General features: G+C 55.0%; 4 protein-coding genes across 4 annotated transcripts; 2 read left to right on the top strand and 2 right to left on the bottom strand.

Moving 5' to 3' along the window:
- Positions 1-125: 125 nt before the first annotated feature.
- JCM15063_003364 (uncharacterized protein) lies at positions 126-7,712 on the bottom strand (the record flags this gene model as incomplete). The annotated part of the gene is made up of 17 exons (XM_076675285.1): positions 126-254; positions 337-438; positions 492-578; positions 648-727; positions 813-974; positions 1,043-1,076; positions 1,729-1,820; positions 1,897-2,165; positions 2,235-2,395; positions 2,477-3,071; positions 3,137-3,479; positions 3,539-3,706; positions 3,772-3,996; positions 4,064-4,363; positions 4,431-4,935; positions 4,994-7,576; positions 7,638-7,712. The coding sequence occupies 17 exons, from the start codon at positions 7,710-7,712 to the stop codon at positions 126-128; spliced, it is 5,910 nt and encodes a 1,969-aa protein (XP_076537369.1).
- An 807-nt stretch (positions 7,713-8,519) lies between these two features.
- JCM15063_003363 (CSL-type zinc finger protein) lies at positions 8,520-8,952 on the bottom strand (the record flags this gene model as incomplete). The annotated part of the gene is made up of 4 exons (XM_076675284.1): positions 8,520-8,555; positions 8,626-8,700; positions 8,772-8,819; positions 8,887-8,952. 4 exons carry the CDS (start codon positions 8,950-8,952, stop codon positions 8,520-8,522), a joined length of 225 nt encoding a protein of 74 aa, XP_076537368.1.
- Positions 8,953-9,262: 310 nt separating this feature from the next.
- JCM15063_003362 (uncharacterized protein) lies at positions 9,263-15,501 on the top strand (the record flags this gene model as incomplete). The annotated part of the gene is made up of 19 exons (XM_076675283.1): positions 9,263-9,390; positions 9,447-9,903; positions 9,970-11,095; positions 11,165-11,512; positions 11,578-11,667; positions 11,734-11,967; positions 12,034-12,190; positions 12,245-12,402; positions 12,469-12,565; positions 12,630-13,084; positions 13,148-13,333; positions 13,404-13,475; positions 13,546-13,744; positions 13,816-14,125; positions 14,196-14,217; positions 14,290-14,556; positions 14,627-15,001; positions 15,079-15,249; positions 15,317-15,501. 19 exons carry the CDS (start codon positions 9,263-9,265, stop codon positions 15,499-15,501), a joined length of 5,037 nt encoding a protein of 1,678 aa, XP_076537367.1.
- A 236-nt stretch (positions 15,502-15,737) lies between these two features.
- On the top strand, positions 15,738-20,452 carry VSB1 (Vsb1p; the record flags this gene model as incomplete). Its single annotated transcript, XM_076675282.1, has 16 exons — positions 15,738-16,047; positions 16,208-17,144; positions 17,206-17,628; positions 17,696-17,786; positions 17,855-18,068; positions 18,141-18,350; positions 18,412-18,416; positions 18,484-18,654; positions 18,721-19,111; positions 19,178-19,368; positions 19,447-19,540; positions 19,609-19,808; positions 19,872-19,948; positions 20,008-20,282; positions 20,362-20,369; positions 20,429-20,452. The coding sequence occupies 16 exons, from the start codon at positions 15,738-15,740 to the stop codon at positions 20,450-20,452; spliced, it is 3,621 nt and encodes a 1,206-aa protein (XP_076537366.1).
- Positions 20,453-20,717: the final 265 nt, after the last annotated feature.

Below are 20,717 nucleotides of genomic sequence, written 5' to 3'. Positions count from 1 at the left end.
GTTCAGGCATTCATTGCAGCATCAGTTGAGATATCAAATGGGGCAGAACAGGCAGGTCAAGCGTTAGAGCAAGGGGTATCTTGGTAGATTAGATTCATTGGTTTGTCGAGTCGGAATGCGAGAAATCACTCTTCGTCGCTCTCCTGGTGCTCGTCCTCGCTTTCTTCCTTCTTTGCTTTCTTCCTGGGAGGAGCTGCCTTCTTCTTGGGCGCGGCTTTCTGCTTCGGAGCGGCAGCCTTTTTCTTCTTGGGCTTCTGCACGAATCAACATGATTCGCGTCAGCAATGAATGCCTGTGGTAAACCGCCTTGACGGAACAAGGAGCGAGTGAACCTACTTCTTCCTCTTCGTCAGCGGTAGATACAGCTTCTTCTTCTTCCTCCTCCTCCTCAGACTCGTCCTTCTTGACCTTCTTTGCTGTCTTCTTCTTCGCAGGGGCCTGTGCGAACTCTGTTAGATCGGGCTGGTGGAGCGGAATTAACTATGACTGACCTTTTTCTTCTTTGGCTTCTCCTCTTCCTCTTCCGCCTTTACCTCTTCTTCTTCGTCACTGTCCTCCTTCTTCTTCCTCTTAGTAGTCTGTCAATTATGACGTGTAAGCATGAGTTATGCCACACTTGCGCTAGCGCAGGCTGCAACTCGACTCACCTTGCGTTTCTTGGGTTTCTCCTCTTCGTCAGAAGCCGGTTCGGGTTTGCGAGCCGTGTCGGGAATATCTTCATCGGCGACTGTCACACGAGGAGCGGACCACAAATCTAATCAATCTACGGTTCCTCTACAGCTGCAGACATGGAGAATCAAAAGGATTCTTACCGTGACCGTCTTGAAACGCTTTGCGAACTCGCTCCTGATCGTCCCCAGGAATGTCCTCGAATCCATCGATCTCGTCGGCAGCTTCGAAGGAATCTTTCATGTTGAGGATCTGCTTTTCGGTTACGCATCCCCAGTGTCGGTACGCGAACGACGTATTGCCGCCTGTGGAAACGGACCGTCAAGATCAAAAAAACTTGCACACATCTGCGCGAAAGGAGAAGAGAGCGTACTGATCGTGTACGCGGACGCGAGCCTGAGGGAACCCTGCGTGCATGAGACAGAAGATCAGCACTGGAAACTGTGGTCGTTCAACTCCTTTCGCAATGACCGGACAATATGGTCTGCATACTTTAGGGATGGGCGAGTCTTTGCATGGTTTTGGGCCTTTGCATTTGCTTTGGCGCTAGAGAGGAACGAGCAGGACTTTGGCTGATCAGCGACGAGCTAAGCGGGGAACTTGATTGCGGCGAGGCCAGCTCGCTATGAGACCCACCTTCGAAATGTCGAGCCTGTATGACATGTCGAGTATGAATTGTGCAGAACGCGACAAGGACGTTAGGAAGGGAGCGATAGAGCTGTGCGATGCTGCTGCAACGGTGACGTCTGTGGCTTCTTTGAATAACATATCAATGCTAATACCCATACCAAAGCTAATACCAGTCCCAAAACTAATTACCAACAAAACTAATTACCAAAGTTCAGCTGGCACGCGATCCCCCGTCGCTTGCTTTCAATTCGCTTGCCTGTCTGCTTGCAGGTGTGATGGCAGTCCAGCGCAAGAATTTACAGGATGCGTGCGATAATAAGGAAACAGACAAAATATCGGAATATACGACAACGAGGGGGCAGTAGCAGAATGGCGAGATGGTCACAGGCGTAAGCGACCATTTGATCAGGCGCGGGAGGAAGCATCTACCCTTGCGATCAGCTGCGACATGCGCAAGAAGTACTCTTCGCAAAAGCTCGAAAAGTAAAAGGAATGTTGAGCGTCGTGAGGCTTGACGAGGTCTGCGAGCGCGACATGGACGGAACGACGAAATTCATCAGAGAAAGCACAGGCAGAGGACGAACAAGAACTACTGACTGTGAGCCAGCTCGTGCGCAACTGTATGAAAGTTGCTGATGAGCGCTTCTGTCGAGTCGCCGCGCTGGACTTGCTCGTCGTGCCATGCGAGATAATACCGGAAATTGATGTACAGGGTTCCGTTGCGATTGAACGCGATCAGCGGTCCCTCGCGATCGTGGAAAACGTTCAACGCCTGGGGATTGATTCCGAATACCTCGCCGATCGGCTGCAGAATTTTCGTCACGAGTCGGGTCAGAGCATCGTGGTGGGTCGAGACAAAGCCGGTGCTGTATCGTGACACAGGATCAGCTCACGGGCACCATAGGCGACTCGAGAATATCGAGATGTAGACTCACGGGTCATCCACTTCTCGGCTACAGTAGAAGCGCATCGAGGCGACACTTGCTACGAAGGAAAGCGAGGCAGCAGCACTAGTATCGCAGTAGCTGTCGGCTTCCTTCACCTCGGTCTTCTCGACGGCGTTGTCGACATTCGCAGCAGTTTCGGGACGAGCAGCCTGGCGGTTTCAATAGCCGACGATCGATTGATCAGGACGCTATCAGAAACGGGAAAGAAACGGAGGCGGAAGGGCTCTTACTTGAATCGCCCGGGTCAAGTTGGCTCGTACTGCTGCCGTCGGTGTGGGCGTCATGCCAGGTCGACTATTTGCACCGCTTCCTCCGCCTGATGATCCCGACATTGTCGAAGGACCAGGTGCGAGACTTGGAGGGGGTGGTAGGGCAGGGGCAGGAGCAGGAGCGGGGGCGGAAGCGGAAGGCTTGGGCTTGAACTGCTTGCGCCAGTTTGAGAACAACCCTCCTCCTTGCGTGGCAGGTGAGCCTTGGAGTTGGTTCGGCTCCTCGTGAGTACCTCTGCTTTGCTGCGAGCTTGAGATAGCCGTGTTCTGCCGCTTGGGGTAATGTGGCGAAGCGAGCAGCTGTTTCGCGGCATTCTCGAGGGCGTTCGGAGGCGCTTGAGTCTGCAGTAGAGTTCGTAGAAAGTCGACACTTGCATCCGGAAACATCTCTGACAATCTCTCGACGTCTTGCTCGAGTTTGGCAGGTCCGTCGGTTGAGCGGAGTTGATCCTGTAGTCGTTCTTCGCGCAAGCGCTGATCTGCCGCTTCGCGTTCGGCTTTACGGGCATTCAAAATGCGGTCAACATTGAAGCCGCGTCTCTTGAGATTCTTGAGGCTGTGTGCGAGCTGTGTCAGCGACGAATGGCGTATGAAGGGAGAACCGAAGAGGAAGAAACTGACGTGGTTTGCAGAATCGTGAGCAGCAACAGCGCGTCGTTTGGCCTCAGCTTTGTCAGCGTCATTTTGCAGATCCCGAGCGCGACTTCATAATAATCGACATCGAGCGTCTCTGAGATGTACAGCTCAATGTCGCCGGTTTTACCGAGCTGCGCACACGCAGATGCGGCCGTCGCATGCTTCTTGAGACCTTGTACAGTCTTGAGGGTCCGGATAAGCTCGATCGTGCGGACTTGCGACACTTGCAGGTGGGTCTGGATCCACTCGGGATCCGGTCGCTTGAGCTCGCTCTTGCCGTATTGCTGCCGTCGTTCGGCAAGGAACAAAGAAGCTCGCTCGGCAACAGCTGGAAAACGAGAATTATCAGCGACTGACAGGTGAGGTGTTGTTGAAAGCACTGCGTACTCCGCTTGATCTCTGCGACACGCTTGCCTCCAGCATCAGGCTCTCCCGTTGTTCGATAGTGCTCGGTCACGAGCGAAGATATGCGGTGCGCCCCAAGTGACTCGGCGAGCGCTTCGAGCGCATCTTCCTGCGGACACGCGAGAATTTCGGCTTGGAAAACTCGAAAGGCTGGGCGATGCGTCCGAACAATGTCAAGTGAAACTCCATACTCTCATCCTCGACGATCCACTCACCAGCGGGCTCATCGTTGATGACGAGATCTGACGCTCGAGCAAGTTGGTAGACGAGAGTCGTCTCGCCTTCGTCCTCCTCGTCCGTGTCATCATCAAGCAAGGTCCTGGCGACGGACGAGTTTGCGCTAACGATTCGTTTCGTGCCCAGGAACAAGGCGGCCATCTTCATACGACTCCTCATCGTCGTCGGCAGGGAGGAATAGTGGTGCGCTAATAGGCGGAGAACTGTGCGCGATTGGTGGAGATTCAGCTTTCCGAAGACAACAGGACCACATCGCTCAGCAGGACTAACTTGACAAGTAGCGTTCTGCAGATCCACACAGGTCGAAGAACTTCTTCGGATCTCCGATGAGCATCGAAGCGATCTCAAGTGTAGAAGGCGAGTCTTTGACGCCACATGCGAGCAGGAATGGCCGGGCAGATGCGCCAAAATCTGGAATGGTGACAAAGAGCTTGCGCAGCCCAGCAGGTAGAGTCGAGTCCGAGCTGAAGAAAAGGTTGAGAGGTGAGACGATCTCGACCGTGCCTCCCGGATGACGGAGAGGAACCCAGGCGCCAAATTGAAGAGTTTCTATGTCGGACTTGTCGAACTCTGGGACCAGGACAATCCGCCATCAGGGGGAAACGAACACCGGCCCTGGTAAAAGCGAGGGGCTTACGAGAAACCTGACTCGATAGGTACGCGAAGACTTTGCTCGCCGACGCAATGTCCTGTGGGGGCGAGGCAACCAGGGCGGAGGCAAGTCGCGACCCTGAGGGATCTCGAGCGATCCGGAAGCGCGACTCTTCACTAGCGAAATTCGGCGATAGGATCGCGAAACCAAGGAGAGCCGCTTGCGGATTCCCGAAAACTTCGGTAGGCTTAACGAGCGTCTCTTTGCCACTCAGAAGCGCGGGTACGAATGGCAGGTTGTGTTTGGTCGGCGAGTAGCTCGAGCCGTATCCGAGCGTAACACAACCGTCCAAGAAGTACCGAAGCGCCTTCTGCCGGATCTCGGTGCTTGGGCCTGTGGCGGCGATTTCAAGCACCTTGTCGACGGGAGGCGTTCTCAGGAGCCCGAGATCGAACAGTAATTTGGCTTCGTCAGAGTTGGATCTCCATTTGGTTTGCGATGCGGTCCAATCGACAAGCGGGAGCCCGATTGCTCTTAGTACGTCCGTTGGCTGTTAATGCAGAACGCGATCAATTGTTGTTTCGACTGGATATGCAAGACTGACGGACCTCGTAGAGTTGACTCGCTGGATACCTGATAGTCTTTGGCTTGCCTTTCTCTCCATTTGGCCCTGGAGCTCCTGCGACCCGGTCTTCCCCTTCTCGAGGCAACCAGCTCGTCTTACGCAGTCGGTCGGTTTCAGTAGCAGTCAGCGTATCCCGCACGGACACGAGATATCGCACTAGCTGAACGTGCGACCAGTCGCCAGCGCCCAACAACCGCGTGAATACTAGCTGTAATTCGACATGCTTGCGAACTCCTAGCGAGAGTAAAAGTCGTTCCATGTTGCCCTTAACGGAAGCTCCGCTTGGTAGAGCGACAATCGCGAGGTCATCGAACAAGCTCACGTTCGGGAAATACGCGTCGGAAGCTTGACGGGAACCAATTCGGGTCGGAATAATCGGCTTGTCGGCGAGGAGGACAATAATCTCACGCTGGGCGACTACCGAGGTCTGAGCCCAAGCCTTGGCCAGGACATTGAGAATACGCTCAGCGAAAGGAGGCGATCGAGTCATGTCGGTCTCGATCGGAGTGCCTTGGCCAACGAACGAGGGTGACAGAAGATGTCGGAGCCAATCGGCCAGCGACAGCTCGGAGAATTGGAAGATGCGGACGAGATCAGTGTAGGTGAATTGGCGTGATAGCTCGAAAGGAAGGGTGGTTGAGGGCAGAGGAACGTCGACGGGAATGATCTTCGCATTTAGGAAGGTCTTGTAGGCGCCGAAAGGGAGAATCGAGATGTCCGTGGTATCTGAACCACTTGGAACGGACAGCATCGCTGCGTCTTTGAGCCTTGTGAGGAGACGAAACTCATACGACCTATCGGTGGATAAGGCAGTCCACCACTTGAGACAGTCGACCGCTTCGGAAATCGTGAGCGGGTGGGAAGAAAGGTCGGCAAAAATATCTTCGAGGTCGATATCGCGGATCAAGCCTTTGTCACGCAGTACAGCTATGAAGCGAGGAGCACCTGTTGCAATCGACTCTGGTACGACTGCAATCCCCTTGACGAACCCGGCAAGTTGTGTGTTGGGCAGCCGGAGTTTCGATGCCGAAGTGATACCAATGCTCGAGATGAGGGTAAGGGACCGGTCTGAGCTCGCCAAGAAGAATGCCGATTCCGATAGCGCGCCGACAATCTCTTGCGGGGTCGAGGGAGAAAAGGTGAAGAACTTGATCAGGTGCAGCGCACGGTCCTCCAGCCTCTTCCTCGTTTCCGTGCTTGGCTGCGGTTTTTCCGTCTGCCACAGACGCCCAATCTCGGACATCTCTTCCTCGAATACACTCCTAGCCAAAACTCCTCCTGCCCACAGCAACTCGCGATTCCAATCGCTGACATACCTCGATTGAAAATCAAGCGATTCCCGCTCGACCGTCGAGATGAAGCGTGCTCCCACCGAGCTCGCGCATCCCGAAGTCTGGAATGTCGGGAACCCGATACTGACCCGTCCCTGCACGTCGAGATCTGACAACAAGCCGCTAAAGACCCTTCGCGCCTCGGTGTGCCCGTCTGCAGTCTGTTCACCACGACTGGCCTCGAACTCGTCTTTACCGGTCCAGATCAAGGCGTATTTCGTCACGGATGGGAGCGGCTTCTTTGTCGCTCTAATCATCTCCAAGCTGAACTGTTTCGATGGCGAAACTTGGAGAGTCGCCGCAACGGTACGGAGGAATAGAGTCACGGTGACGCGCGACAAGGGATCGAATTCTGGTTTTGTGCTCGGCGTAGATGCGGTCGACGGAGGTAGTGATGGACTAGCGGAGCGCGAAGAGAACGCTGCGAGCATCTTTGAAGCGAAGGAGGTGGTGGTAGCAGCAGCTGCTGCGAGCGAGGGCGCAGATTTCGGTTTCGAAGCGTACTGGAGCATCCACCGCGAGACATCAGCTTTGATCTGGATCGGGGCTTCTTCAATCGAGGTCAGGCGTAGAATTTTGAGAGGCGAGGTGCTGCTGAGGTTCGACCTGACTGCGATGTTTCGTGATGGGGCGAGGGTTTTTTCGGCTCGGAACAGAAGATGGGAATCGAAGTAAAGGGACAGAATGCGAAGGTTCGTTGTAAATCCGAGACACGAGCACAGGAAGCGGGAGAAATCGTTTGGCTCTGGCATCGGTTGAGGTTCGCGCAAGTCCATGAGGAATGTCGACCACGGTTTGCCCTCGGGCGAGACGTTCGAGAGTCCCGACTCATCGGTGGCTTTCCTCACAAAGAGCTGATCTCCGCCGCCTTTCCAGTGGAATCCGACGACGGTGTTGCCACTGCTCACCACTGGCTCGTCGCACAGCGAGAAGAGCGAGTAGAAGCCTACTCCGAACGCGCCGATCTTGGTCTCGTCCGGGTTCCCGCTCGCAATCTCGGTCAAGCGAGCCCAATCTTCCTTCCTGAAGACCATGCCATCATTCTGAACCACGATCGAGGCGCATTTGGTCGTCTTGAGGTCCGGCAGCGGTAGCTGAGAGGACGCAGCGGGAGGAGGTGCTGTCGAAGACGCGGTCGTCTTGAAATGCAGCTCGACGTGAGCAGCTCCAGCGTCGTCCGAGTTCTGCAGCAGCTCCCGAAACACGGTGTGCTCGCCGGAGTACCTAGCCAAGATCTGGACCAAACCGATTGAAGGGTCAGAGAAACGCGAGGATGTTCAACGATGATCAACCTACTTTCTCGACGAGTGCCCGCTGATTCACCGAGACAGCTTCATCTTGACCCTCTTGCAGCAAGGTCTTGAAGTTCATGAGCCGCGCTGCGCTAACGCGAGGCAAGGGTGTGGGGTCAGGGGGAAAGGTGAAACGATGACGACGCTGCTCGACTCTAGGCGTCGCGAGTGCTTGTGTTGTACTGATAGGCCACCGAGACTGAGCTGTAGAATCGCGAACCGAAGCAGAAAGACGAAGAGAGAGTGGATGTAAGGTGGCCAGCCAGACGCAGAGCCGGTCACGCTCTATTTCTCACTCTCCGGAAGCCATGTTCAAGCTCTCTTCTGAGAACGCTGCTACTCTCGTACAGAAAGGTCAACTTCGCCAGTCAAAATGGGCCATCGAGGCGCGTCTTTCTTCATCTCAAGTTCTACGCCACTCATCCGTGTACAGGCTCTCGCAACGCCAAGTTGCAAGGCTGACGGACGATCACTGCGGGTAGTGTTGTGCTGGTACTCCGGACGAAATCCATCAATTGCAACTTGATCTTGAACTCCACTCCTGTGTGACCGGTGACTGCCGGGGAAAGCGAGAGCTGCTCGATGTACGAAATCGACCGTATTGCGACACAAGATGTCGGATGTCCGCGACAAGGTGGCGATACGCGCAATGCAGGTGGCAGGGAACAACAGGCAAAATTGTCCCTTTCAGTCGGGGCGTGTGCTTAGTTTCGGCCGGTTCCTGCGGATGTTGCGGGAGCTCGAGGCGGCGATCGAGTGAATGACTGCGCCGCATTTGTGTCGTTTTGTCCCTAGCCGCACTCGAAGCATCTTGACGAAGAGCGAGTGCGCCGGTTCTTCGTCTCGGGGCGCCCCTTCTCATCCTCTGGCGTTCACTGTCGCGCGACTACTCTTCTTCCTCGTCATCATCTTCATAGTCCATCTGCGAGAGAATTTACTGAATCAGCTTGCTGCGGAGCGTTGGGGTCGACCAGAAGCGAGAAGTGGCGTACCATATCGTACACGACTCTGACCAAAAGGCTACAGCTCGGGCAGGTTGCGACTTCCTCCCCTTGTGCCAATTGGGCCTGCGATCAGCGTTGCAGGGCGAAGTCAGCAGGCGAGAACGATTGATCAAGAGCGAACCTGAGCAGCTCACCCTCGAAATCTCGAATCGGTCGCCGCACGGGCACGGGTAGTGAAACACCTGACAATGGAGAGGGCAAGTCAGTGGTCCGTCAAGCCAGATGTGCTCTGCGCGAGGGCAAGCTTACCTTTTTCACATCGTCCCAGGCAAAGTCTTCGATCTCGAGCTCGTCGTCTGGAACGAGGCGGATCATGTCAGCAGAGACGTGGAGAGGACAGCGAAGAAGTACTGACAGTATGAGACCATCTCGAGAGCACGCGACAGGACCGGATGAGCCGATGGAGGCGAAAGAAATTTGGCGCGCAGCAGCACGCGCGCCGGCGCCTGATCCGAAATATCGAGTCCGACTCCTCGTGGCTCGTTATCGCACTGCTCGATCCCTTCTGCGCTACGCTTTTGACTCGACGTGACTCGCGCAGGGTGGCACTTCTCTCGTCCCGCCCACGTCTACGCCTGCACGGCTCCGTCCTCCATCTCCCGGCTCGAACTCGTCTCGTAACCGCATGGTTCAACAATTCATCTTGGCAAGCTCGCCAGAGACTCGGACGGTTCCTGAAAGCCGCCTGTGGTGCAGACCAGGATCGCAAGAAGTATGGGACGGCGTTGACTTTGATGCCTGCTGGCGCAAACGGTGCGCTCATCCCGCTTCCGACTCTCTCGCGACTTGCTGACCGCTCTTTACTACAGAATCTTTGACGGTCTGATACCGCTCCTGTTCCTCTCGCTCTCCCTCGTGTCGCTTGTCTACCATCTCATTCGCATCCTTGCCGAGGCGCGATCTCGCTCGCAACATGGCAAAAAGTACCTCCCTGTGCCGGACCCGGTCACAGCGTCTGCGATCTCGCTTGCCGAGCAGGAAGTTATCCTGAGGACAGCGAAGCGCGAGAGTCCCGATTGGCACGATCCTGCAACCCAGAAAGAGCTCACCGGATCGACCTTTGTCGACGTCGACGCCGAAGCCGACGAGGAGCGCTCGCCAATCACCGTGACCTTGGCGGCGCGAGCTCTGTGGAATTCAAAGAAGGATCTTGTAGGGGCCATAGGATCGGCCGGTATGGTTGCCTTGACTGCCTGGAAACTCGCCAACGCGGTCAAGAGTTCGCAGCAGGGCATCATTTTCGATGCGACTGAAACGACTGCATGGGTACGTGACCCGCGCCAGTGTGGCTGCCATGCTCAATTCAAGCTGAAATACTCTTCCCTTCGCCAGGCATGGGTCTTTCTGCTCTCGCTTGTCAAGTTTGCGCTCGTGTTCTCGCATCGCCTCGACACGCTCTCACAGGACGGCGGACCTCGGCGCAACCTTCACGCTTTCTACGGCACCCTAGAACGACACATTATCCCCTTCCTCATGGTATTCTCGACCCTTACGGCCTTTTTCAATCTGCGGACGGCGCTCATAGCGACGCACAATCGCTCATCAACCTACACGAGAGTGGACCTCGCTGTCGAAGCCTCTCTCTTCGGGCTGTCCATGCTCCTCTTCATCATCGAAATTTCAGTCCCGCGCCCGTCTCGGTTCGCAGGGGCGAACGGTTCCAAATCCGCCGTTTACCCTTCACCCGAGATCTCTGCTTCCCTTTTCTCGCAAGCCACTTTCTCGTTCCTCGAAGCTTTCCAATTTCGGGCAACCTTCCCTGGTTACACCAAGTCCCCGCCACTTACGCTCGAGACGATCCCAGACCTCAGGCCCGACGACAAGACCGCACGAGTCTTCCTCACCTATCGCAGATCCCTTACGAAACTCGACAACCTCATCAGGCGACTCCCGTCCCCGGTTCAACGACTGTTCGGTGTCGAAACCATCGCCGATGTCGGCTTGTCGTTGCGGCTGCTGTACCACTTCACGGGAGCGCTACTCGCTCAAATGGCGTGGGCGCTCGTCCGCGTCATCTTCAATGGTGCTCCTGCTCTCTTCCTGCAAGGCATCCTCGCCCACCTCGCCCGTCGGCAGCGCGGAGAAGACTCGCCTACTCACGTCGCGGTGCTGTACGCCTACGGACTCTTCATGACGACCATTATCTGTGCCCTTGGGTCGTCGCAAGCACTGTTCATTGGGCGTCGAGTGTGCATCCGTCTGCGCAGCATCATCATCGCCGAAGCTTTCGCTAAAGCGCTTCGGCGGAAGGATCAAGTTGGGCGGTCGAATGGCTCCGACAAGACGGGAGCTCAGGACGAGGAGAGCAAAGAGGATCAAGACGAGGAAGCGGACGAAGCCAGCGCCAGTTCTGGCAAGATCATGAACCTCATCTCGGTGGACACCTTTCGAGTGTCGGAGGTATGTGCATACCTGCACTTTTTGACCACCGAGATGCCTCTCTCGATTGTCGTGATCGGTGAGTTCGATGTCGGCGAAAACTCCCTAAACGCGACTTGACAGAGCTAATTCGATGACTCCGGTACAGTCTACCTCTTGTTCCGACTTCTCGGCTGGAGCGCGATCGCTGGAGTCGCAGTTCTAGTCCTCCTGTTGCCAGTTCAGACCAAAGTCGCTTCGCTCTACAACCGTTACCAGGAGCAGCTCCTCGCGGCTGCTGATACGCGTCTTACCCTCGCGACTGAAGTGATCAGCCAAATCCGCATCGTGAAATACTTTGCTTGGGAGAACAAGTTCCTCGAAAAAATGGAAGTTTCGCGCAAGAAGGAACTTGGTGCGCTTTGGCGTCGGGCAATGGCGATGGTGCTCGGTCAGACCCTCATGTTTTCGGCACCTATCCTGGTTGCGATCTCGACCTTCACGTTTCATACGAAAGGTACATTATCCAAGACTCTCTGGCTACAATGGGAAAAGCTTATCGTCTTTGTACCTGTGCATCAGTCATGGAACAGGATCTTGACGCGGAAACTGCGTTCACAGCCCTTGCGCTCTTCAACGTTCTTCGCTCACCTTTGGAAGGCTTCACTGATAGTGAGTTGGCGTGCTCGCTTTCGCTATTCCTCGATCCGAAATGACTAATCTGGTTCGAATAAATAGTGTTCGTCAATGTGTTGCAAGCGTATGTTTCGCTCAAGCGAATCGACCAGTTCATGGCCGAAGAGGAGACCCGCAAATATGCGGAGCTCGCAGAAACGGACTCGAGCGAGGATCCCGTCGTCGGCTTCGTAGACGCTGCGTTCTCATACGGAGGTGCGGAAGACACCAGCGGCTTTCGAATCGCTGGACTCGATTTTGCCTTCCCAGAGGGTTTGAGCATTATTATTGGGCCAGGTGAGTCACTGGGGCACGATCTTGCCATCGCACATAACTATGATGCTGAAACTTGCAGGTGCGCAGTCGGTTCGGGCAAGACTACTCTGCTCATGTCTCTCCTCGGCGAAACCGACAAGCTCGCCGGTTCGGCTTTCCTCCCGTCGCCAGTCAGTCGATCGACTGGGCGCGATCCTGCAATTCTTACCGATTCAACGGCTCTCGCAACGCAGCATCCTTTCCTGTGAGATAGCTCCATCAGTCTGCCCATGAGCTCTTGGCACTGACGGCCATCTAGACTGAGCGCATCCATCCGTGACAACATTCTCTTTGGCGCCAAGATGAACAAGAAGCGGTACAGGGAAGTTCTCGAGGCATGCGCTCTCGAGCCAGATCTCAAGCAATTCGAGCAAGGTGACGATACCGAAGTCGGCGAGAGAGGAACTGTTCTCAGCGGTACGTTTAAAGAGGATGCGTTCGCCTTGCTCTGATCAAGAGCACTGAACAAAGACCGCGATATAGGCGGACAAAAAGCCCGCATCGGACTCGCGCGAGCGATGTACAGTTCTGCAAGATACGTCCTTCTCGACGATGTCCTGTCAGCAGTGGACAGTCACACGTAAGTACTTTCCCGCCTGTCGTCGCATCAATGAAACCCTGCTTGATGCAAACTTGCCTCGTAGTGCGCAACACCTTGTCGAAAAGTGCTTCACTGGCAAACTCATGCGGCAACATCGGACTATAATTCTTGTTACCCATTCGGTCGATCTGTGTCTGCCTCATGCAGCGTTCTTTGTCACGCTGGACAACGGCAGAGTCATCTCGTCGGGCTCTCCAGGCACACTCACCCCCTCGACCACTCGCAAGCTGAGACAATTCAGCGACGCGGCCCAGGAGCACCGTCTCGCAGAAGCGAGTGCAATCACCATTGAAGCAACCGCTGAAGGAGACACGGACGAGCATGTGCAGCAAGAACGAGAAGCCGAGAAGAAGAAACAGACTCTCGTGCAGGCCGAAACTCAGAGCGTTGGCGCGGTACCGGCAGCGGTGTACCTATTGTACTTCCGAGCTCTGGGCGGCTTGTTCTGGGTCCTCGTAATTATCGGAGCTTACTTCCTCGCACAGCTCGCCGACATCGGTAAGTCCGCGTGAGAGTATCCAAATTCGGTTCGGACGCGGCTGACTGCTGTTCCTGCTTCAGCTGTCAGTCTCGCGTTGCGGTACTGGTCACAATCTTACGACACCTCCGCTAGCTCGGTCATTCATGCGTTCGACTGGGCCGTTCGTTCGATCAAGGAACAGCGCCATTCGCCGGATTTCTGGCTTTCGATGTACTGCCTGATCGCCGTCGTGAGCGTTGTTCTGGGTACAGCACGTGTCGCATTCTGTACGTGCAAACTCTGCTCTTACTGCATCTGAAGGACGCCCAACTCACCATTCCATATACCCTTTGTCAGTCTTGTGGAGGGGAGTGTGCGCCTCGCGAATCATCTACCGAACGCTCATTTCGAACATCGTCGGAGCCCGCAGTGCGTCTCTTCTCCATTTCAATACAAATTCTGAGGCCTCAAGCCTGATGATGTTTTTGCCCCGAAACAGTTCGTTTCTTCGATACGACTCCGACTGGCCGAATCCTGAATCGTCTGTCCAAAGACATGGAAACTATCGATCAGGACGTTCCGACTACAGCCAATTTTTTCCTATTCGAAATCTTCGCTGTCGTCGGTATCATTGCAGCTATCGCAGGATCGCTACCGGCTTTCCTGCCTGCGGCCGCCATCATTTCGGTTCTCTATTGGTGCGCACGGCCTTGTCATGCTTCCGATACGGTTGAACGGGACTGAGATTTCTTTTGGCGGACATTAAAAGGCTTCTTGGCCTAATGTACCGAGCCTCTTCTCGAGAACTCAAACGAACGGAGTCCGTCACTCGCTCGCCGATCTTCTCGCTCTTCGGCGAAACCCTCCTGGGCGTCACGACTCTTCGAGCCTACGGCGACGGTAGCCGATTCCTTGAACAGATCTTCTCCCTGATCGACACGAACAATCGGCCGTTCTTCGTCCTCTGGGGAGTCAACCGCTGGTTGTCGGTGCGGGTTGATTTTTACGGAGGCCTCGTGGCGTTGCTCTCAGCGCTCTTCATCATCTTTACCCCCGCGATGGATCCCGCACTCGCAGGGGTGAGTTCAGTCGTCTAGGATAGGATGGATCGCAACATTCAAGCTGACTGAGGACTTCCTTCGACAACAGTTCATCATGAGTTTCGCTCTTGGTACGATCATCCGTCTTTGCTGCCAACCGTCTTGCCTGTCGACTGACATACGCGGCGCGCTTCATCCTGCAGCTTTCCAAGACCGAATCTTGTGGCTCGTGCGTCTGTTCTCGTCGATGGAGGTGAATGCGAACTCGATCGAACGCGTACAAGAATACACGGTCATCGAGCAGGAAGCGCGTGGGGGATCACTGCCGCCCGCGCATTGGCCTTCGCGATTCGGATCGATCAAGGTCAAGAATCTCGTAGCCAGTTACGCGCCGGAATTACCGCCAGTCTTGAAAGACGTCTCGTTCGATGTCAAAGGTGGCGAGAAGATTGGTATTGTCGGAAGAACAGGTACGATCCGGGTTTCCAACGAAATTTCGATCTGCTGTTGTCGGGCGAACTGACTCGCGCAATTTTCCAGGCAGTGGAAAGTCAACCTTGGGATTGTCCTTCTTCCGCTTCATCGAGCCGACGTCAGGGTGTATCGAGATTGACGGCGTCTCGATCAACCAAGTCAAGCTCGAGTCTCTCCGTTCTGCGATCACGATTGTCGCGCAAGATGCAGCGTTGTTTGCGGGAAGCTTGCGCTTCAATCTCGATCCGTTCAACCAGTACACCGACGAGGCTCTGCTCGACGTTCTACATCGAGTGCAGATGGCATCGCCTGCGATATCGACAGCTAGCAGCGCCGTGAACGATTCGTCATCGGAGGATGAAGGTACCCTCACGGACGGCACGTCTGTCGTCAAGAGCTTGTACATGGAAGTCAAAGAAGGCGGCAAGAACTTTTCTGCAGGCGAGTCCCGAGCCGCGCTCGCATTCATTTTTGCCCGGTCTTGCGCTAAAACAGCCGAGGACCGAAACTCGCAACAGGCCAAAGACAATTACTTGCGCTTGCGCGAGGCATCCTCAAGCTCAAGTACTCGTCGTCGTCGATCCTTATCCTCGACGAATCGACCGCTTCGCTCGATCACGAAACGGACGAGCAGATCCAGCGCACGATCCGTGACGAACTTGACGATGTGACGATCCTCTGCATCGCCCGTGCGTATATGTGCCTCTCTAATAGACGGAATTTCGAGTAGCTGACTTGACACTTGCCCTGCTGCAGATCGCCTGCGCACCATTATCGACTACGATAAAGTTCTCGTGCTCGACCACGGCGTCGTGCTCGAATACGACACGCCATTGAACCTACTGGCCCGCGAGAACGGAAGCTTCCGAGCATTGTGCGAGAAGAGTGGCGAGATGGAGATTCTCAAGGCGATGGCGGAGAAAAAGCAGCAGAAGCTTTGATGATATGGTATTCGTCTTGATTCGACCATGCGCAATACAGTATAGATGTATGCCACGTTTCTCGAGATGGAGCTACCGGTCGAACAGTGCTGTCGGAATTAATATATTATTGTCAACCGATAAGCTGCGTGTATGCGCAGATTATCAGCGCAGACGAGTGACTTCACTCCACTTCGGTCCATCTTCGACTCGTCTCTGCAGTGCGTAGGGAAAGCTGTCAGGATACACGATAGATCATGTCGACAGACCGCCCTCCAGCGATCACCGCCGAGCCGCCGACCTCCCCGCCTGCTCACCAGCACCAGCCGACGCTGTCGCAGTCGAGGCGCAGGTCGGTGTCGCGTTCATCTCAAGGCTCGGCATTCCGCTCGTCCCTTGGAGGCAAACCAATCTCGTATGGCTCGATGAGGAGGACGGGTTCGCAGGGCAGAAGCTCTCAAGACTTTGCCAGTGAGAGCGCCCTCTCGGACAGCGAGGCCGGCAGCGAGAACGGCATGGCAAAGATGTTTGGCTCGTTCAGTCATACGAGAGAGGAGATCCGAGACGGTGAGTACCGCCGAACGGCGTTCGTCTTATCGGCCGATGACGGAATCTGGCCCCTTGCGGCTCATCCGCTCGCCATACTTGCCTGCGAGCGCAACAAACGACGGTCCAAGACATTCATGAGGACGTGTGAACTGATCACGAAGTGCACTGGCCGTTGCAGGTACCGCACGACTCGCTGCCATCTCCCTCTCGGCGGGCTCTCCACCTCCCCCAAGCTCCGAAGGTTCGGATACCTCGAAGAGTGCAGCGCATTCTTCGACGGGCTCCTCGTCGCCTTTCTCCGACTCGCTTGATGCCGCTACACCATCGCGCCGTCAGCAAACCGCAGTTTCGAACCTTGCCAAAGCTCGTCCAACCCAGCTCGACCTTCCGACCACGGAGCCATTTCTCGGGGACCACACTTCGACGCCTTCCCCAATTGCGGAAGAACCCTCTTCGCCTGTCCTCGAACCTTCGCCGTCTTCTTCAACAGAAAGGACTCCGCTCGCATCTCAACTTGCGCTTCCCTCTACGTCAATCGACGATTCCCAAAGTCAGATTCGAGCGAGACGTGATCCAGAGGATGACCCTTCCCCCGGATCCTCGACTTCCGGAGGTGAAGGCGGCAAGACTCCAACGCCTAAACGCATGATCCGACACGCTGCGAAAGTGCAAAGGAAACTCGAACAGACGAATCGCACTGACGCGCCATCTGGTGCACCTGAGCTGAGAAAGCGAGTCAGGAAAAGCGACAAGGCCCTCGAAGAGCATACGGCCGGTGAAGATCGGGTCCTGGGTGACGAGAGAGGCGGCGAGGATCTCGAGCGATTGGGAGACGACGAAAATCTGGAAGCGGAAGACAGCGGAACAGAGCAGTCGGAGCACAGGTCAGAACCAACTGAACCGAACGAGCGTACGCCGCTGTTCGGCCTGACTGGACAGAGAGGAGGCAGGGAAATGGCTGTGAACGATCCCAACTTGGGTTTCATGCGCCGGATACGGCAGAACGTGTTCAGTTGGGGCAGCGAACTAGGCAGCCGAGCAAAGAAGACGAAGAAGGAGGACATTGTCGATGTGGGCAAGATAGCCGTTGGTTCGATTCCAGCCGTGATCCTCGGGTAAGTTGTCCTGATTTCGGCTAGAGTATGACAAGTTTATGCTTACCACTGCTTCTCATAGTACCTTGATGAATATCCTCGACGGAGTTTCATATGGCTTGATCACCTTTCCGACTCAGATTCCCGCCTTTGCGGACTTTGGCGGTATCGGCATCTCGATGTTTTTCGTTTCGTGCATTGTCGCGCAGATCGTGTTCACAGGAGGAGGTCGCTATGGATCCATCTTCAAAGGTGGTAACGCGAGTATGATGATCGAGGTCGTGCCGTTCTTCCACGCCATCGTCGGAATCCTCGATGCGAGGATCAACGACAACGAAACGCTCATAGCAACCACGCTATTCTCTTTTGCGCTGTCGTCGGTTCTCACCGGACTCGCGTTCGGACTGCTTGGCACACTCAGGCTCGGACGACTTAGTGAATTCTTCCCCAGACATATTCTCGTCGGGACGATTGGAGGTGTCGGCGCGTTCTTGTTTGTGACCGGGTAAGCACCGATCTCTATTCTACTTTTGCTCATCGTGGAAGTTGACGAAATGGTTCACCCCGACTAGCCTGCAAGTCTCGACGCGCATTGGAGAAGACAGTGCCTTCTCGCTTGAATTGGTCAGATACTTTTTCAAGCCGCTAGTCATGGCGCACTGGGTAAATCAGAATATTGGAGCTTCGTAACCTTCGAACGATGTCAACTGACACGCGCATTACGCTCGCAGGGCGTTCCCCTGGTGCTCGCCGTAGTTCTCCGGCTCATCACGGCGCGGTGGAAACACCCGCTCATCTTCCCGGGTTATTTCCTCGCCATCCCTGTCGTGTTCTATGCCATCACTTTCGCATGCGGCATCTCGGTCGAACAGCTGCGCGAAAATGGCTACGTCTTCGAGCTGTCGGGTGTCGACAGCAAATGGTACGAGTTTTGGAGCCACTACAGCGAGTCAAACTTCTACTTCCCATTCCTGTTCTACCATGCATGCTGATCGAGTCGGACGTAACGGCACGCAGATTTCAAAAAGACGGACTGGCTCGCCGTTGCAGAGACGATTCCGACGCAGCTCGCTCTCGTCTTCTTTGGCCTGTTGCACGTTCCGATCAACCTGCCAAGCTTGGCAATCTCAATCGGCGAAGACAATGTCGATACGGACAAAGAGCTCCTCTCGCATGGCATCTCCAACATTGCTTCCGGATTGATCGGCTCGGTTCCCAACTACCTCTGTGAGCGATCACAACTCATGTCAGACTCCCACTCGAACGATTGCTGACTAGTTGGATACAGGCTACGTATGTTTCTGTCGACCGATCCGATTATCGGCGAAATTGTCGCGCTGATTCGACGAGCTCTTTGCAGGTCAATTCGGTGCTGTTCTATGAGGTCGGAGGCACAACTAGAATTGCAAGTTCGCTCCTTGCCGTCAGCAGCTTTGGCGTTCTTGTCGCAGGACCCGGCGTTATCGGTTTCCTGCCCATCTGTGTCGTCGCCGCCCTCATCTTTATCCTCGGCATCGATCTCGTGAAAGAAGTGAGTCTGCAACCGCTGCACACGATCGCTCTGGACCTTCTAATGTCTCTCGCCCCGCATCTTTAGGCCCTCTGGGATACGCGAGGTCGAGTCGCCCGCTTTGAATATTTCACCATCTGGACTATCGTCGTCGTGATGACGGTGTGGGACTTTGTCATCGGTCTCGGGGCAGGTCTCGTACTTGCTTGCGTTTCCTTTGTCGTCATGTCGTCACAGCGACGAGCGATCCGCTCAATCTTGACTGGCTCGGTTGCACGGTCGACCGTACGGCGGCATCCGAAACAGACAGCTTTTCTGCGAGAGGTTGGCAAACAGGTTCGAGTCATCAAGCTGCAAGGATTCCTCTTCTTTGGCACGATCTCGAGCTGCGAAGCGACGATCAGGAAGATCCTCGAAGCTGCGAGCTGGACCAAGGACCCAATTCGTTTCCTCGTCCTCGATTTCTCCATGGCCAGCGGTAAGCTCCTGTGTCGTCGATTGGCGCAGGGGATCCAGCTGATACAGTATGCTGCACTGGGTACAGGTGTCGACTTCTCCGCGGCAGAAGCTTTCGTACGTATGCAGCGACTGCTCGACGAGAGGGGAGTTCAGCTCGTATTCTGTGGCTGCCCTGTCGAGTCTAGCGTTGCGAACGCTCTTCTGAGCGTCGGCCTCTGGTCAGACGGGTCGGACGAGAAGGTGACGGTGCTCGAGAATCTTAACGATGCCCTTGAGGTGAGTAACAGAGATCAGAAAATCACAGAACTGACAAGGGCGCAGTCTCAAACGCTGACGCACGATCGCTTCGCGCAGCACTGCGAGAATGCATTCCTGAGAAGTCTGTACTCGAAGACGTTCAAACCTGCTCAGATGAGCGCGAGCACTTCTGTCATGACTTCACAAATCGGTCAGTTCCAGCTCTGCCCCCATATCGCGCGCGAAACAGACCTGACCAAGATTTCGCATGCTATGTAGATATGCCCAAAAGCGAACTCGATAGCGACATTGAAGGATTCGCCGGTTCCCCTCGCGCGAATCATCTTCGTACTGCTGCGAAGGAGACGATTTCGCGTACCGATGGTCTGCAGACGACAATGAATTTCCAACAACCAATGCCAATCTTGATGCAGTCGCTCAAGCCGTACTCGCCAGATCTCAACGAGGATTATTGCTTCGTGAGTGCGGTCCGGTTTGCGACACGCGTCCTTCAGATGCTGACATTGTCGACGACTCGTCAGCGACTCTCGCGCTACTTCAAGCGTGTCCACATTGAGCGGGGAACTTCGCTGTGGACCGTCGGGTCTGAACCGGACGCGTGAGTGCAGTTCTTCAACGGGTGACCGAGTCTATGCTGATATCTACATGTCTATACAGCTTCTATGTGATTGAATCTGGGATGCTTCGCGCCAACTACGTGTTCTCTGACCATTCGCACACGGTCAATGAATCGATGGTCGCTGGCACCATCGCGGGAGAATTGTCGTTCCTGTCTCGAACCCGGCGCAATACGAATGTCGTCGCAGAGCGGGACAGCGTTCTCTGGAAGATGGAAGTTGGTAGCCACGAAGAGCTCGGCAAGAAGGAAGGCTGGGTGTTTGCACGCCAATTCGAAGAGGTCTTGCTCAAAATCGCAAATGCCGAAACCGAAGGTACAGTGCTTTTCCCGTCTCGGTGTTCTTTCGCGTTCCTAACATGCCAATTTGACTTTGTGACGGTCGTCGGATGCAGTGTTGCTCGTAAGCTTGCGATAACGCCTTTTCAGCGAAATCTGTTGACTGACATTCCTCGTTTGCAGGGCCACCTCATGTCATCGCTTTAATCCTGTTCTGAACCGTACCTGTTTTCGCTTTGTTGCATGCATCGCATTCTACGTGGTTCAGCCTTGCATTGCAGAAAATGTGCTTTTTAATGTGAATTCGCATATTCGCATCAGGCCCGTGGTTGCGCGCGAAAGTTGACTCCCGATGCCGAGAATTCTCCTTCGCTCTTTTCCCTTCTCCTTCTCCTCTCCTCTCTCCCTCGACCTACCTCTGCGGTTTCATCTCGTGGATGTACCCAGGAGCGGCATTATCACTAGTGTTCAA

This window comes from Sporobolomyces koalae, assembly GCF_050403365.1.
Source record: "Sporobolomyces koalae JCM15063 DNA, S_koalae_JCM15063T_v1_ctg1, whole genome shotgun sequence".
NCBI classification, from domain to species: Eukaryota; Fungi; Basidiomycota; class Microbotryomycetes; order Sporidiobolales; family Sporidiobolaceae; genus Sporobolomyces; species Sporobolomyces koalae.
Note: the sequence above shows the minus strand (reverse complement) of the source record. Positions and strands in the feature narration are given on the sequence as shown.